The sequence below is a fragment of the Hetaerina americana genome, unplaced genomic scaffold, assembly GCF_022747635.1.
Source record: "Hetaerina americana unplaced genomic scaffold, ioHetAmer1.1.p SCAF_16, whole genome shotgun sequence".
Lineage (NCBI taxonomy): Eukaryota > Metazoa > Arthropoda > Insecta > Odonata > Calopterygidae > Hetaerina > Hetaerina americana.
In genome coordinates this window covers 11,082,160-11,100,629 of record NW_027286719.1, presented here as the reverse complement: position 1 = coordinate 11,100,629, position 18,470 = coordinate 11,082,160, and the positions used below count along the sequence as shown (strand labels likewise).

The window sequence follows — 18,470 nt, the reverse complement described above, 5'->3', positions numbered from 1 at the left end:
AGGAATAGAATTAAGAACGTCATTGGAAGGGAAGCAACATTCTTTCACTAACTTCTCCTGGTTCCCACATCAGTGGTAGTTACAAAAACTTGGCTTTTCTAACCAAACAAAATATTTTAAGTGAAGAAAACATGGCTCACTATTCAATAATTTGATTGATAGTAAAAGGTATGCACAGACAAAACTAAAAATAAAGACTCTTTTAATAATTACCTGTTCATCATCTCTCACAGGAGCATTAGAGGGAGTATAACTCATCCCTTGTGAGTTATTCACAAAGGATTCCTGGGCTTTAATGAGATACTTCTCAAACTCTGCCTCTTCCATACATTTTGGGTCCCACAATAGTTTGTCTTCATTTTCATATGGCAAGGCATCATCATATTCGTGCAACTCATCTGGAATTGGTGCTTGGTACTCAACACCAACCTTAATTGTCTGTAAAAACAATGATGGATGGTGTCATTGCTTATAAAATCAGAGCATTTGATCCTATGATTGCTGTTTAGAATTAATAGCTGAATTTTACCAAGAAACATAGATATACACTTTTCCACGGTAAAACTGGAAGTTTAAGAAATTACAAGGTATCCTCAGGCTCCCCATCACACTACTTTAGGATTGAAATCAATGTGTAGAGATTATCATAAGTATATACATTAATTAATGTAATTTCTAAAAAATGTATTCCCACAGTATTAACTTCACCAGCATGATACGATTAGAGTAAAAGAATCTAATAATTTCCTGAACTTATTGTGACGTGTAATTAGCTTAAAGGCTATCACCCTACCTCATCTGATGAAAATATTTTTGATAGCTTAGTATTTCAAGTATTCAACAATGAAATATCAATATTTTGATAAGCTTTAATGCTTTAATTTGCTGCAATATAACATAAGTCACATAAGGTGAGCCAACCATGAAATTAATATGCATTGCATTTTAAATAAACAATTTAAAGTACTTAGTTATGGGAATAAATACTCCATTTCATCGGCTGTCTCAAATGTAACTTATAGTATTTAAACAAAATATTGAAATGAAAGAAGTAACTTAGTAATTTCACACGAACACACTGTGGATGTACGATATTTTTTTTCTGAGCTCACTTCATCTCACAAGTGAATTGATTTGAAGTTAAATTATGATAATGCAGTCTTGCGAGATATGAATGATGCAGTATTTAAGATATAAAATTAAGATATAAAAAAGAAATATCTTGAAATCACTTTAACATTATATTGTAAGCACAATATCCATGTTTTGCTAAATTATTATGCCATCATGACATATCAAAGAACATACCTTCTGCCAGTCATCATCTTCATCTGGAGTGTAATCATAGTCATCATCTTCCTCATCTTCATCACTTGCCTGCCTGGAAACTAGAGTCAAGATTAAGCAAGATTAGCAGCAGCAATGAAGACATTTCTCCAGTCCAAGTAATTTAACATTAAAAATGCAGAGTAGAAAAACTATGTGAAAATAAAACTTAACATTTACCCCCAGGTCAAACCAGTCTAGATTCTTATAAAGATATCCTACCAAAATGCAGTCCACTAGACTGGGTTTGCCAATCCAAAATTTGATCAACTTCAAAAGGAAAATTTCTGGAACACCTAATGTGCTTGTATTAAACACAATCTAATATGTAAATGGCAAGATAAATACAACAAACTTAAATTAACACACATAGGATTAGTGAGCCTAGTTCTTACGTTTCAACTTATTGCCTTTCTGAAAGCCTGGCAGACAAAGGATGTCTAGGCAGTTGCCAAGTTACAGAAGAACTGACTAATGGCATTCTATATACTTAAAATGATCAGAAGGCTGATAATAAGGAGTGCCAACAATGGCTAATATGTGGTAGAGTCAAACTTCAATAAATGGTAATTCCTCAGGACTGATTCAAGAAATACAAATGCTGATGTCGGGCAGCATCATTGGAGTTAGCTTCTTAGGAAGGAAAAATAAAAAATTATTGTTAAAAATAAATGAGAAAACATACTACTAATCTCTGAAACCTAATGTGTATTAGACCAAGTGAAATAAAAAAGACAACTAATCTATAGTGTAGCAGTATACCCACAGCCAGTGAAAAAAATACCTAAATATTAATATCTATTTTGAAAAAATGTGGAGCGTTTAAAGTAATAACTAAAACACAAAGAAATTAAGTAATATTCACAGTTCATTCATGAATGACCATATCCATTGATTAGGTGATTGATTGATTGATCCATTGATTATCCATCAGGAACAAAATATTTCAAACCCGCAGCACAGTGGACCCTCGCACAACAAGCATAATCCATACTGGAATTTTTCTTGCTAAGCGAAAACGTTTTACCATTTAATTAATGTAAAATGCAATAATGCATTCCATGACAAAAAAAAATTATGTAAACGTTTTGATCAAGGACAGTTGTACATGTAGACTTTGTTAAAGATCATGGATCACCTTCATCTTTTCTTCTATCGCTGAATGAACCAACAAGAAATGCAAACTCGATTTTTAAATTTAGATAAGAATAAAATAATTAGTTTATTATTTATAATACATTCCTCGTTCATTTATTTACTAGATAGCTATATGGAGACATTTATTTTTGCTGATGATTTAACATTTTGTGAAAAAGCAACTCAGCATTATCATTTAAAAAAATGTCTGACACGAATAGCTGTGGTGATGCTTTGTATGCATGGTACGATGCCATTCAAGTTTCTCAGGACCTCTACATCTCATCCCTCTTCTGGACTTAACACAGCATTGGAGGCTCATGAGTTTCTGAATGGTGAGCAGGCAGGGGTTTAATTTTCAATTACTGCTTGCATTAGCACAAAATAGCAGTGTGAGAATGCATTTCAATGGCTTGTGGCCAGGCAATGCATTCTCCTCTTGTTATGTGTAAATATATAGTTTGCTATGTAATATTCCTCATTTCACAGATGAAGACCGCAGTGGGAGCTTGTTCTGCACCACGCCTCACATGGACGTGGATGACAGCTCTCTCTTACACTTCTTGAACCACCCACAACTTCCCTTAAATACTTGTTTGGCTATTGATGAATCTGGCATTTTCTTAACTAAGTCGGCGAGAATTACTTCCACCTTCTCAAAAATGATATTCTTGTTACTACTGTCGCATTGCAATGCTTTTTGTTTATCCATATGAGAAACAATCTTTCAACATCATTAAGAATACATAACCATTGTGTAGATGTTCTTGTCACCAGCAAGTTCAAATCACTGAGGTTGATCAAATGAGTTTGCATGCCAGATCAGCCATGCTCAAACTTTTTTCTCAGTTTTAAATCATTTTACTTTCCATTTTTACTGTTATGCTTGTTCTCTTGCTGTCTTCTGGTGGTTTTTCTTTGGGAACATCTCTTTAAACTATGCACATGATATTATTAATCTTTGCACAAAAAAAAATCACAAGTAATACGTCTGAATACAAGTTTGGAAAAGTGATCACTGGCAACACTAAGATGCAAGCAAAATGAGTACTAAACACAAACTGAAGTAGCAGATGCACAATCATTCCAGGAATTACCTTCTCCCCATCACTCATTATTTTAAAAGTTGCTCGTCGAGCATATCATTTTTGGTTAAAATATTCTTACTCCTAATGCAAATCACTCGCCATGCGAGATTCCACTCCAAATTAATATTCAAAATAATGATGCATTCCATGCAAATAAAACACAATTAAGCACAATTTTCATTCAAAGAAAATTATACATTTTTCAGGATCGTGAATAACCTTCATTTTTCTTCTATCACGGAATGAACCAACCTAGAATTCGAATTTGATTCATAGAAAAAAAAAGAATGAAAATAACTGCAATATTTCCCAGTCCATAAGACACACAGGATGCACTATGATATTTTCAGGTTAAAATTTACCACAATTTCTTTGACCAGACTGAAACGGATCTAAGTATTTTATGTTAATACTAAATACGAATGAATGGAATTGGTGTAGATTCTCCTGTTATATCTCAAAAATAGCTAGCATACCATAATTTATACTTTGTAGAATACTAGAAATTTAACATCACTACTACTAAAATCCATCATGTCACATTTGAATGCAGCCTTGCATTCAAATGTGACATGATGGCTTTCCTCAAGGTAAAATATTCCACAAGAAAAATAGTCCCCCAATCGGATCTCCGGGTGGGGACTACTGGGAGGGGAACATCAGTCAAAGCGGTAGAATACAGGATAGGGATATGGAATGCAAGATCATTGGGAGTGTGCGGGAAGTTGGAAAATGCCAAGATGGAGATAGACAGATTGGGAAATCGACATCCTAGGATTGAGCGAGATTAAATGGGCAGGGGCCAACGACTTCTGGAGCTACGGATACAGGGTGATATACTCAGGAGATGACTAGAGAATTGCAGGAGTGGGCAAGAAGAGTCAGATTGTACTGGCAATACAGTGAGAGGATACTGATGATAAGGTTAGAGGGAGAGCCTACAGACACAGTGATAGTGCAGGTGTATATGCCTACATCCAGCCATTCAGAAGAGGAAATAGAAGAAGTATACGAACAACTGGAAGAGGTTCTGGGAACAGTAAACGGGAAGGAAAACCGGTGTCTATGCCAGAAGACTTTGAGAAAAGTTTTACGATTGCAATACCAAAGAAACCAAAAACAGATAAATGCGAAGAAACCAAAAACACATAAATGCGAAGAACACAAAACATTGAGCCTGGTGACTCGAGCATCAAAAATCCTTGCTCGGATAATTAGCCATAGAATGGAAGGAAGGATAAAAGGCAGCCTCTCAGAAAACCAATTCGGATTCAGGAAAAACCGAGAAACAAGAGAGGCAATTCTCAGCTTGAGGGTTCTGGGCAAAAAAAATGAGACACGTAAATAAGCCATTATATGTGGCATTTGTGGACTTGGAGAAGGCCTCCGACAACATCGAATGGAACAAGATGTTCAAGATACTAGAAATGCTTGGATTGGACTACAACAACTGAAGAATTATCCATAACCTCTACAAGAATCTGGTTACAACAATGCAAACAAGAAATGGAAAATAATAGAAGTGAAAATAAACAAAGGAGTAAGACAAGGATGCAACCTCTTGCCAGCAATATTCAACGTAAACCTAGAAGAGGCAATAAAAGAAACACAAGAATTGGGTATCAAAGGAGTCAAGGTAATTGGAGAATAAATCAACATGCTGCAACCGGTTTGCAGATGACAGCGCAGTAGTGGCGGAAACACGAGAGGACCTGCAAGCAACTCTAAGTGCTATGGATCAAGTGCTGAGGGAATATAATATGAACATCAACAAGAAGAAAACTGAAATCCTTGAGTGCAAAAGAGAGAAGCTGAGTGCAGATATCACCATTTGAGAGGGGAAACTAGAGCAAGTGGAATCCTTCATCTACCTGGGTAGCAGCATAACATGGGATGGAAGGACTTTGACCGACATCAAGCGAAGAATAGCCCAAGCTAAGAATGCATTTATGAAGAGGAGGCAATCGCTACGTTCAAAGAACCTAAGACTGGAAACAAGGAAGACATTCGTCAAGACCTTCGTGTGGAGCATGGCGCTCTATGGTTCCGAGACTTGGAACATTGGAAAAGTGGATCAGCAAAGAACAGAAGCCTTTGAAACATGGTGCTGGAGGAGAATGCTGAAGATTACATGGACAGACAAATTAAGGAGCAAGGAAGTATATAGAAGAGCAGATGAGGATTGGACCGTATGGAAAACTCCATGGCAAAGAAGAAATAGATGGATTGGACACACATTGAGGCACAATGGATTGATTAGGAATATAATAGGAGGAAAAATAGAAGGATAGATTTGACAAGGGAGACCAAGAGAGATGCACATAGGACAAATTAAGAAGGACATAAAATAGAGGGGGTATCAATGATTGAGGGCATTGACAAAAAATAGAGTAGAATGGAGGGCTGCAGTAAACCAATCCTAGGATTGAAATACTGATGACTACTAAAATAACGTATGCAATTATTTTCACCTGTGTTTTCAAAAACTTTATGATAGTCTCACTTTTAACTTTCACCTACTCAGAAAGACTAGTAATTGATCGATGTTTCATTTTCCCGGTCAGTGTGATGTCATGAGCTGGTGCCTCAATTTACTTCATCCACTCTTGCAAATATCCCTTGAACAATTCACTGACTGAAATTTCCAGAGGCTGCAATTGAGAAGTTAATCCACCAGGAATCACAGCACAATCTCCCTTAATGTGCCATGAGGTTATACTTATTTTAACTTTTATGCAACAAATAGTTTCTCGGGGTAATAGAATATTATGCTAAATAGAAAGGAATATATACGTAGGATGACACTAGCATAATATGAGTACTTAGAGGGGATTGCCTGTAGACTTGGAGTTCAACACAAGAAGTAAATACAAATACCTTCATTTCATGTCTAAATATACATGTATAATCAGGAATGGCCATGCTTACCTCAGAGATAAAGAGCATGTCCTGCTTAATGAATATGTCCAAAAATCCTTTAAGGTTCTTAAAAAACTGGTAATATTAAAATAGATTAAGATGCATGAATCAGCACTCACATCTTAGCAGCCTGCATGCCCCATGCCCGTGCTCCTTCCTCTTGGGTGTTGATGGCAATTCTGTATACAGTTGTTGAAGATCAGAAGGCTCATTCTTTGGTTCCTCAACATCAGCAAATGCCTCAGATTCTTCATCTTTGTCTGTAGTCTGTTCCAGACTAGATAAAGGTTCATAGCTACTACTTAAAGGTACTTTATCAGATGGGGGGTCACCATATCCATACATAGCAAGTAATTCTTCCAACGGCATATCACCTTCCTGAAAGATTTGTACACCTTTCTCAAAAAACAAGGAAACTAAACAGAAAAACTTGACCACTGTGTGGAAAAATATCATGCTGTTTCCTAATTAAAAGTAATTGTGAAATGTACAATTGCATAACTATTGTAACACAAGAGCAAAACTCCTAATTATCACTTTTAAAGGAAACGCTATAAATAATAACAAAGCAAAAGGTGTTAAATCAAAAATTAAAACAACATACAATGATCGAAAAACTTATTCTTTACATTGGAATTTAAAAACATATAACAGCAGTTTAACAGGCTATACTCTGTGACTAGATTCAATATAAAGAATCATCTCTGGCAAAAAGGTGCTAATAGCATCAAAACCCATCACAAAGTATTTCCATCTAGACATGCTCGATTGCAGATATTTGATTACAAAATATAAAACCAATTTTAGATAGAGTAATTGATTTTGTTGGGAGCTAACTCCTGAATTCAACTCAATTGCACTTTCATATTTATTTAAATATACTGAGTATTTTATCAAAAGAATCTGTCATTGGGCACGAAAAAAAGAAGAAAAATTGGGGTTACACTTCCTACTCTTGGTTTATAGGTGTGTGCATATATATATATATATATATATATATATATATATATATATATATATATATATATATGTATATATATATATATATACATACATATACATATATATATGTATATATATATATATATATATATATATATATATATATATATATATATATATATATATATATACATATATATATGTATATGTATATATATATATATATATATATGTATATATATATATATATATATATATATATATATATATATATATATATATATATATATATATATATATATATATATATATGTGGGTGTGTATATATATATTATTATTAGGTAATCTACCGGTTATAGTAGGTTTTTAGATAGACACAGCTACTAAATAAATATATTGTGACTCCAAAAACCAGTAAATCCAGCAACCTACTCTATATCAGGTCCCTCTCCATCTCTGAGTACTTCCTTTCTCCCTTCATCCCGTCCAACATCCCTATCCTGTTCCTTCCCTTTCCTCTTTTGCCCAACATTCTCCCCTCTATCACAGTCTTCAACATCCCACTGCCGGTCAACACCCCCTTCATCCACTTTTCCTGCCTCCATAGGATTGCCCCCAACAAACCCCTCTCTTCGCCCACCATACCAAGTACTTCCTCATTTGTTTTCTTCTCTGTCCACTTCACCTTCACCACTCTTCTCCACACCCACATTTCAAAAGCCTCCAGTCTATGTCTACCCTCCTGCTTCAATGACCACGTTTCCGCGCAGTACATAGCTACGCTCCATATCAAAGTTTTTACGAGTCTTTTCTTAATATCCTTACTCAACGTCCCTCCTCCTTGTGAAAGCCTCTTTGCCTAGCACAATTCTTCTCCTTACATCCCTACTACTTTGAACATGTTGGTCGAAAACACTTCCAAGATACATAAACTGTTCTACCTGTTCTAGTTTTTGCCCTCCTATTGTAATGCTTAGCTTAGAAAAAAACTCAAATTGCATTAGAGTTTTATTCAATATGGTATCCTCCCACAAAGTCTTGTTGGATATATTTCGGTTCATTTGGAGTTAAGTGTCATATCAAGAGAAGCTTTATTGCTTTTGAGCTAGAATTAAATTGTATGATGTAACTTAATATTTCAAATAAGGTTGTCCAGCAATTGGAAAAATCTGGCTTATTGTAATGCTTTTTAGACCTATTTCTAGATTACTAACATTATATGACACACTTCTGAAAAAACAGCAAAAATTTTGGACCACTAAGTCATTTTACATTACCAATTTCTATTGCAAGCACTACCAAGGCTTGTAAAGCATTTGGAAATTTAGAAATAAAAAAGAATATTTATATGGAATTTTATACAATCACTGAAAACTATTCTTCATGTCAAAATATTTTTGACATGAAGAATAGTTTTGACTCAACTTTTCTTTGGTCTTTTGTGATAAAAAATGCCAAACAAGTCACATACATCACACAGTAAACCATTACATAATTGTATGTAATGGTTTACTCTGGAAATTACTAAGGGTTTTTATTTTCCATCACGGTAACCAGACGATTTTCATAAGGAAATGTATTGACACTGAGATAGTTAAAGAATAAAAACTTGTTTCTTCAGATTAAAAATTTATCTGCCATAGGGATATTCATGAAACTGAAATAAATTATCAAATAGTAGACAAAAGAGACAGCAATTACCTTCTGAAGATTTGACAACTCTGCTTGTGGATCTTCTGAACCTTCCAGGGCCTCTTCTTCATCCAATGTCCTCTCATCATCAAAGTCATTGACCATCATATCGACACTGGGATTGAACTCTTTGTCCGCACTAGCACCTGATACAAAAAATCTTTAATAATGCAATGCAACAATTTGAGAATGGATTAAAATTAGAGCAATTAGAGCCTGTGCATTTATGGATTCCCCTAGGTACCTTCAGCTTAACCCATGTTGAATGATTTTTTGGGTACCCCATCTTCCTGGGAAACAATAGCTAAGGAAAGTGTATCGCCCCTACCCTTATGTGAGAATTTCACATGCCATTGGGTTTAGTATTGAGTGAGATTTACCATCACCTATCAAACCCACCTTCAAGTTAACTGTGTTTTATATATATACTTATATACACACATTTAAACACGAAAACCCATACTATGGTGAACAAATATTCATTCACATGGAAATAGGTACAAGGAAAAGGGATAGGAACACATATAAAGGATGAACACAGGAGAGGAGGGGAAGGCTGAATTGAGCAGATCACAAGGGCCAAAATATTTCCTTGACAGGGACTTGGGACACTGGATCTTTCCACTTGCCGGGCCGATACTCAAACCACTTGGGCTATAGAGGAAACTTAATTTACACTGAAATCTGAGAGGGGTTAATGCAACCAAGTGCCCCGATTCTTGGGCCAAGAGATGGCATTAGGGGGCTGTTTCACCCACCAAACGAGAAATAGACAAAACACAAGTGGAAAGGACATTAGGTAAGCAATCATACAACACCAGATAATAATAATAAACAATTTTTATTGCTCTGGGAGCAAAGTCCCTTGGAGCAGAATACAGGTTACATGAGGTTTTGAAACCTATGGAGTGAAACAGGTTTACATAATCCATAGATTAAGGTAATTAAACCAGTCACAAAAGATAGGATAGGAACAGTGCGTTTCGTGGCACACATAGCAAGAAGAAGGAGATGAGGTACATTAGCCAAATACAATTATAATTTATGCACATATGTATATATATATACACAGACCTGTATATATAATGGGTCTAGGTAGTCCCGGGGTAGAACACTTGACTACTGACTGGAGGGCTTGGGTTCGATTCCCAGGCAAGCTTTTCTGGGAGCCTGCAGCTCCACCCAAGCTATGTGATTTTTCGGGAACCAGATCTTCCTAGGAAACCATAACTGGCACAGCCAAAGGAACTGGCCCCCCTACCCTCATGTGTGAATTTCAGATGCTGTATAGCGCTTAGTACTGGGTAAACTCTATCATCCCCCACAAACTGACCTTCGGGTTGATCACTGTGTTTATGGTTTAATATATATACATCTGAACACGAAATCCCACCAAATGGCAAACAAATACTCATTTTTATAGAAGCCGATATAAGGAAAAGGCATAGGAACACACATAAAGGACGAACAGAGGATAGGTAGGGAAGGCGGAATCAAGCAGATCACGAATGCTAAAATATTTCCTAGACCGGGATTTGAACTCCAGATCTTTCCACTTGCCGGGTGGAGGCTCTTAACCACTTGAGCTATCCAGGAAACATTATTTACACTGAGATCTTTGATGCTTTATGCAACCAAGTGCCCCGATTCTTTGGCCAAGAGATGGCGTTAGGGAGCTGTTTCACCCACCAAAGGAGAAATAGACAAGACACACAGAGGAAGGGATAGTAGTAAAGGAATTATACATCATCATAAAGGATAAGAGCAGTGCGTTTCGTGGCACGCATGGCCAGAAGAAGAGATGAGCCACATTGGCCTAATACACATTCAAACACGAAATCCCGCCAAACGGCGAACAAATACTCATTTATATAGAAACCGATATCAGGAAAAGGGATAGGAACACACATACAGGACGAACACAGGAGAGATGGTGAAGGTGGAATCAAGCAGATCACGAATGCAAAAATATTATAAATATTTCCTAGATTATATAAATATATAATATATTTCCTAGACCAGGATTTGAACTCCGGATCTTTCCACCTGCCGGGCGGAGGATCTTAACCACTTGAGCGATCCAGGTATATACCCAGCTATATATATATATTTATATGTGTCTGTGTGCGTGTTTGTTCGCATGTGCATGCGTGTGTGCGTGCCTGTTTGCATGGATTATATTCTACTTATGAAATATGTTTACAGCATATTTGAAACCTTAAGACTACTTTTCAGATAATCTTTAAGCTAAAAAAACAACTAGCCATTCAAATTTCCACCTTCAAGGCCAGCATATTGAGGAAACATTGGCATAGTCAAGAATTCAAAACGTGAAAAAAGGATGCCCTACTGGATAAGGTAAAAGAGTAAAAATTGTTTAAACAGGCAAGGCAATTATTCAGCTGATTAAATAGAATTTCTCTTCAGTAGCAGGGGGGTTGACTTGAGACTACTCTCATTGAGAAGGCTTATTCACACCTCAACACCATGGAAACTATACACACCAACACACATTTTTGATTTCTTAAGTGGCACATTAATATGATCAACTGTGGCGAAGTCTTTGCTGGAATTGTGGGCCAGGAAAACACCAAATCTTACATGATGAAATGGTTAGCCAATTCACTAAGAACAACAGATACATATCGTAAGAAAATGTACTCCTCCAAAAAAATTTGGTTACAGAACAATAGTTTGATGACTATTATCATTTGGTGAAAACAATGATGGAACAGCAGTATCTTACGCAACTACTACCTGTTGCTCCCTTCTTCATATACTCGATATTTAATTTAAACACACTTAATACTGAATCTAATTCACACATTAACCAACTGCATTCATAACAAATCTCTTCAGGAGCATACATCTACAATTATTTTCACCATGTGATAATGATATTCATTGAAATCAGTTGTGTTCTACAAGCAAATTTTAGTGTGTGATGATACATCATTCAATAAAGAAATTAGATTGATATTCCACTGTGTTACCACCACCTTGCTGAGACTGATAGGTTACTTTTAATATCTTGATACATAAGTATTGATTGTATTAGATTTTGAGACAATTTTGAAAATATGGAGTTTGGATCTGGTTGCATAATAGCAGCTCATTATATAAGCGTGTGGTCAGGTGACTAGATATTGCCAGATGATTTCCAATCGTTCTAAGATGCCATATGCATCTTATTTCATTTGAAAATGCAAAATTTAGGAATGGAGGAGCAGTTTTAAAATTGGATATGTTAACAATTACGTGCACACATTTATGGCAACTTATTAACCCGCACAAATCTATCCCTGAAAATTTAAAGTTTGAAATGTAGGTATTCAACCCAATCCCCTGAAACAATTTGAAATCATCTGACATGTTCTGGAACCTGACAACACAATGGCCACGGTACATCTCTTACACAGCCATTTCCCAGTGCTCCTTATGACATTACCTCAAAATCCATTTCAACACACCACTAAACGAACCACCCAAATTTCATTCCACACTAGTCCTTTTTTCACATACTTAATATCCTATTCCCCATCACCATACCATTCTCAGAGGAAAAAATGTTGGTCCACTCATTGCTTTCTCGAAATAATGATGATATTGAATACAATTGGCCATATTCTGTGACCAAAAATAATTATGAAAAATAAAATATTTTCGCATAAGGCCAACATCTATACTGTGATTTTACTTCACCAAGTTACACCCTCCTCAGGTAGCCAGCCATCAACCATTATTTCATTATCAAAGGATAGCCATGGCCAATGATATCATATTACAATAAGTATGACAGTGAAATTTGGATGGAATATTTAAGGGAAAAATGTTAATAACAATGTCACAGAAAATATCACTAGGATTCATGCAGCTATGATTGGTATACCTTTCCTAAATATGCATAAACTTGCACAATTACTTCTGATTAGTCCTGTACATATTACGACCTAACACAGAACATTCAGTCTCCTGTTTACTGTGAATAATAAATTATCTTTGCAACAGCCACAACCAAAAAAGGATATTATCCACGGATTAAGGACCAAAAAGTCACCGCTTGGGAGACTTCTGTACTAAAAGTGAGAATGGCCTTATTGATATACCTGCCGAAGAGAAGGGAAGAAATGAGTAGCCTTACAAGTAAAAACATACATCTGTGGTTCTTATACTTTCGCAAACATTCCACTTCAGATGATTTATTTTACTTGCAGTGTGAATTTTCAGATGAAAGATCTTCTGGGAATACCATAGATGGCACATGAACTATTCACCTATCAACTTCACCTATCAAAAAACCTTATGGCTGATTACCACATTTATTTTAAGAATCCAAAAGTAAAAATTTCTCTTGCACCCAACTAGAAAACTACATCCCTCTAAAATTGAGCTCATTTCTAGGTGACCTCCCCTGAGGTATCGTACAAATTCCTGCATATTTGGGTAACTTAGATACGTGAACCTGAAATAAAATAGGGATGTTTGTACATCATTTTTTTACTTCAAGGTAAACTGCAGTAATTACAAAGGTAAAATTTTTAATCAATCACCATACAGAAATACTAGGGGTAATAATAAACTTCTTGTCCCACACCATCGCACGGAAATCTATGACAAATCTTTTCATGTTACAGCATGCCGTCTGTGGAACTCTCTCCCAGATGACATAAAAAACTCTTCATCAACAACAACATTTAGAAGAGCACTTCACAAGTTCATTTTCCTCAGGTACTTAACCAGTATACCCTCCATCATTCCACTCAGCTGTTTTACAGATCACTGTGTCTACTTTTTTCACCCTGCTTTTTTGTTTTGTCATCTCAAGCGGTAGGAGTTTGCATAATTATTTTTAGAAATATCACACTTCTCATTACTCCGCATGTGTTGTCCTGAATTTAATTTCTCCAATTCAATTTCGGTAACTTAATAATACGTATACTATGTAAAAATGATTGTTACAATGTACATGTATCTTTCCTCTAATTAATAGGGTTTTCGCAGGTTTTTCACACCCCCCTTCTCTTCGTGGGTGTTTTTCCTGCGTGGGTTTTTACTAGTTGAGCAATGCCACGCTCTCCCTAGCTTTTCCCACAAACCTCATTCTTTGCTTAGACTTTCCTCATTGTTATTGTACTCTATCTTCACTGTCATTTAATTTGAGTATATGTAGGTGTATTCTTAATTTATATATGCATACATGTATGGGTGTATATATGCGTAATTATATATGTATTTATGTATGTGTATGAATGCATGTATGTATGTTTATGTGTGTATATGTATGTGGATATGCATGTATATGTGTAGGTATGTGTATGAATATAGGTATGTATGAGTGTGTATGTATGTGTATATATATGTATATACTTTTTTCTTTTCGATGTGCAAATCTGTGCTAAATGAATTTATGTCTGTCTATATGTATTTATGTGTACATATGAATGTAACTATAAGTTTAACGCCTAATATAATATGTATACGACGATGGGTTAAATGGAAGAAGGGACCATTTGGTCTCAATTTCGCCCAAATAAAGACCACTATCTATCTATCTATAAGCCAGGAAATAAAATAACTATCAGGTTGCAAGTATCATGGTCATCAAGATTTTAAAGTGGTACAGGGATGCAACAATTTCAGGGTGTAAAAATCATTCGCCTTCAAGGCAAATGATTTTTACACTCTGAAATTGTTGCATTGAAATGCACATTAACGGACGACTCCATTAAAAGTTACTGTTGCGGCATCTCCCGCAGTTTCTTTGGAATTGGTACAGGGATATAATTGACTGTGTATGCCTTGAATATAGAATAACCCTTTTTATATTAATCTTTCCCGTGTACCAATTCATGATTTTCCCTGGCTACATTCATAGAGTATTTGGAACTACTGGATGTCTAGGTACAAAAAAAGTATCAATATCCATTGATACTTTTTTCCTTCCCTGTATTATGCAGTAGGAAGAAATTTATGTAGCATAACTGTCACTGGTGAGCCAAAGTTAAAAACCATTACTTTGGTACTTAGTTATATTAGCTACTTGAATTTCTAATGGGCACCTTATAGATGAATTGGTTTGGGTACCAAAAAAATATACTGATAAGCTTGTTTGAAGATTTGCATGCACAAAACCACCACTGTAGAATGTAAAAAAATGCTCTCCCTGCTGGGTTGCCATAAATTTGAACATTTTATTAAGCAATAGGATGAAAAGATAATTATAAAACCGGTAATAGCTGTACATCACATATAAAACGACGTAAAAATATGTTATCAGGTGAGCTGCATTTGGTATCTCTGAAATGTCCTCGGACATGAGCAACCCAATAGCGGTAAAATTGTACAAAAACAAATGAAAACAAAATAAAAGAATGAACACCACATTTCAATTAGTTACTTACAATTGAAAATTAATAAATGTTAGTCACAAGTTTTAAACGTTCTAAGAGGTCACAGATTTTAAGTTCTTTCAGGCTAAAATCAACTGGAAGTCATAAAAGGTAGGTAAAGCATATTCTCCAAGGGAACAAGTCAAACGCAGAAACTATAAAGTTTATTGCTGGTTGTTTAATTGGCCATAACAAAATTCTGATTAACTGTGAATCCTTACTTGCCACCTCGTCATCGTCCGAAATAACCTACTGAAGTCTACATTTAGTAATCAGTACCTTTCCTTTTGTTTCATGCAGAGCAGTTTGGCTCTGTACTTTTATTTCAATCAGAGCTGCCCCTAAAACCTGGCAGCATGTTTAAATGCAATGGGTAAGTGAATCACTACCTCCTAGGTCTCCTGCAGTCAGATAATGCAAAAACTTCTTAATTCTTTCTCGCATTTGCTGTTGTTGATATGGAAAAGTGTTATCACACCAAGAAGCACATAAGAACACACTGTTTCACTCTAAATACCACAAGACGCATTTTAGATTAAGTAGACGAAATGAAATTCCGCATGTCAGTGGCAAATAAGACTCAAAATACGATAAAATTGGTCATGCTCACAATCTCTGATTACTTTCCAGTAATGTTCTATACATTATATGCGAGTGCGTAAAACTCAAAGGCAATATGCCATAGAACGTAACCAACTCTTTATTAATATCCAAGATTTATGGCCAATAAAAAGTTATCAACTTCATAACTCAATGGCACTACGACACCGCATTCTTGAATTACATGAAAATAGAGATCAACATTTCAAAATTTATTCTACCAAGGGTCTCACGCAAGTAATTTTGCTAGTCCGTTGAACTTGGGTGAAATAAAATTGATACCAATTATATGGTGGATATGTATGCATTAAGAAGTTTGGAGAGTAAAATAAAGCAATTTAGGTAATTTTATTTCCTCTATAAAATTGCCCGTTCATTTCCTTGGACAGAGATGTTATCAGGATAAAAACGTACATTCCCAACCTGCACACTTATGCATATGAGTGAGGGGAAATTCGATGAAATAATTATAGGCATCAAATGTATGCAATTTGGGACGGTCGATACGCACAAAGTTTAAAAGCGTCTCTGAGTAACACACAAATACATGCAAACAATTCACAACAGTATAATGTTACAAGATGTCAAGAAAATCAATAGTGATGACACATGTACTGTGATAAATATTTTCATTCTGCTTACCATTTCCTTCGCAGGCGTCTCTAAGCTCTGAAGCCGCCTTTCGACCCTGCATTTTGACAACAATGATGAACAGGAACGATAAAAATACTGTTTTCTCAATTGAAAATTAAGCAATTGTTGATATCTTAAGTTGTTTGGATGACGACGAAAGCAGCACAATCCTACGTCAAAGATGTTTTTCATAAACAAATTATGCAATGGCAACACAACCGAATGCACTTTTAGGTAGGATTCCATTATTCTGCCAAGGGATAAATGAAGTGGCACTTTAAGGTGTACCAACCAAAGATTCCATCTTGAAACGACTGTTCACAAATATATTGCATTTTTCATGGTACCCACCGATGACACTTTAAATTATCAAAACCGCTATTACCTCAAAACAACACCACCAAAAATACGCTGACACTAGTTGGCAGATGTTTCTCCTAAGCGATGCGATGCAACGATCCTTTGGTTCTATACGTTGAGCATAGAGTGCTCTGCGGAAGCGATCACTGGAGGAGAATTATCGGCCAGCATGGCAAACGGGCCAATATTGCGCAGTTGAATTTCAAGAGGTTCATGTCGGTCTGGCGATTCAGTTACGGTCCGGCAGGTCAGAAAAGAAACCGTGGAAATGAACGAAGTTCTGATGTCGCATCTTTTCACTGAATTATCCACTGTCACATTAAAGCGCGGATTGCTTAAATGTGATAGACATATAAACATAAATGAATAAGAATCACTGTCAAGACGGCGGTTGGGTGACATGTAATGACAGTGAATTATTCAGTCTGGCTACTGAAACCGATGGCTGTCACATTTAAGCGCGTCGGCGCTTCAATGTGACAACCATCACTTTCAGTAGTAGGATTGAAAGATTGACTAACGAATCACCCCAGCGACCTTGTTCGGCTAATTCTTATTCAGTGATGTTTCTCTAAGATTCTCCTGGTTCCGATGCCAAAATTGGAGCTACCAATGGGTGAATATCTCTCGTGTTAAAGTGGGACAAGTTCCTCATTGCATTCTGCAAAGTTTCGATGTGCGACAATTTGAACCGTCGGGAAACCCGAGAGTTATTCACTCAAGATTCTTCGGGGAAGCACTATATATGTAGAGCAATGACTGTACGTGAATAATTTCGGCCACTTTGAATAAAACATTTCAACCTTCACTTGCCTATTTAATTACCCTTGCGATGAGACCAACCCACGAAAATTCAACCACCTCTTGTTTTCTAATAGCAATTACGCTCATTCAAATATTATCAAACCAAGAAAACCTGATGTTAATTTTTTTGAGATATGTATGATGGGAAGTTAGTGGACGCCATAAGGCAACACATTTCTTTGGTGCACGTAAATCTCTAGCAAATCTAAATTTTATTATTGAAATAGTACCCAAAGTATTTCATTAGAATAACATGTTGCCATAGAAACGTTTTCGCTTCATTTTTCGAGTTAGCCTACGCCTTAATTTCTTGGGACGCGACTTTTCCTAAACCAGGCTAGGAGGAGATATATATCGTGGCTGACTGGTATGCAAAATTTAAAGGTAAATTTACTTGCATATTAGTGTAAGACTAAGTGCAAAGAAATATTTAGCATTGGTACAGAATTTGTTGAATATCTTTGCCACATTCAAATATCTAAGAATAAAGTGTGAACGTTAAATCTGTATTCAAATCGAACTGATAACACCAACCACCCATGCAGATGTTTACACATGACCTTCAATTGCTTAGAACTAC

General features: G+C 35.9%; 1 protein-coding gene across 1 annotated transcript in view; it reads right to left on the bottom strand.

Annotated features, from left to right (window-relative positions):
• LOC139687010 (mesoderm induction early response protein 1-like) overlaps positions 1-17,154 on the bottom strand; it is a 38,039-nt gene extending 20,885 nt beyond the window's left edge. Inside the window, exons 1-5 of the mRNA XM_071584093.1 lie at positions 16,736-17,154; positions 9,114-9,250; positions 6,590-6,848; positions 1,309-1,388; positions 214-438 (exon numbers count right to left, since the gene is read on the bottom strand). Coding sequence (XP_071440194.1) covers positions 214-438; positions 1,309-1,388; positions 6,590-6,848; positions 9,114-9,250; positions 16,736-16,787 — 753 coding nt within the window. The 5' untranslated portion in view covers positions 16,788-17,154. The remainder of the gene's footprint in view (positions 1-213; positions 439-1,308; positions 1,389-6,589; positions 6,849-9,113; positions 9,251-16,735) is intronic.
• Positions 17,155-18,470: the final 1,316 nt, after the last annotated feature.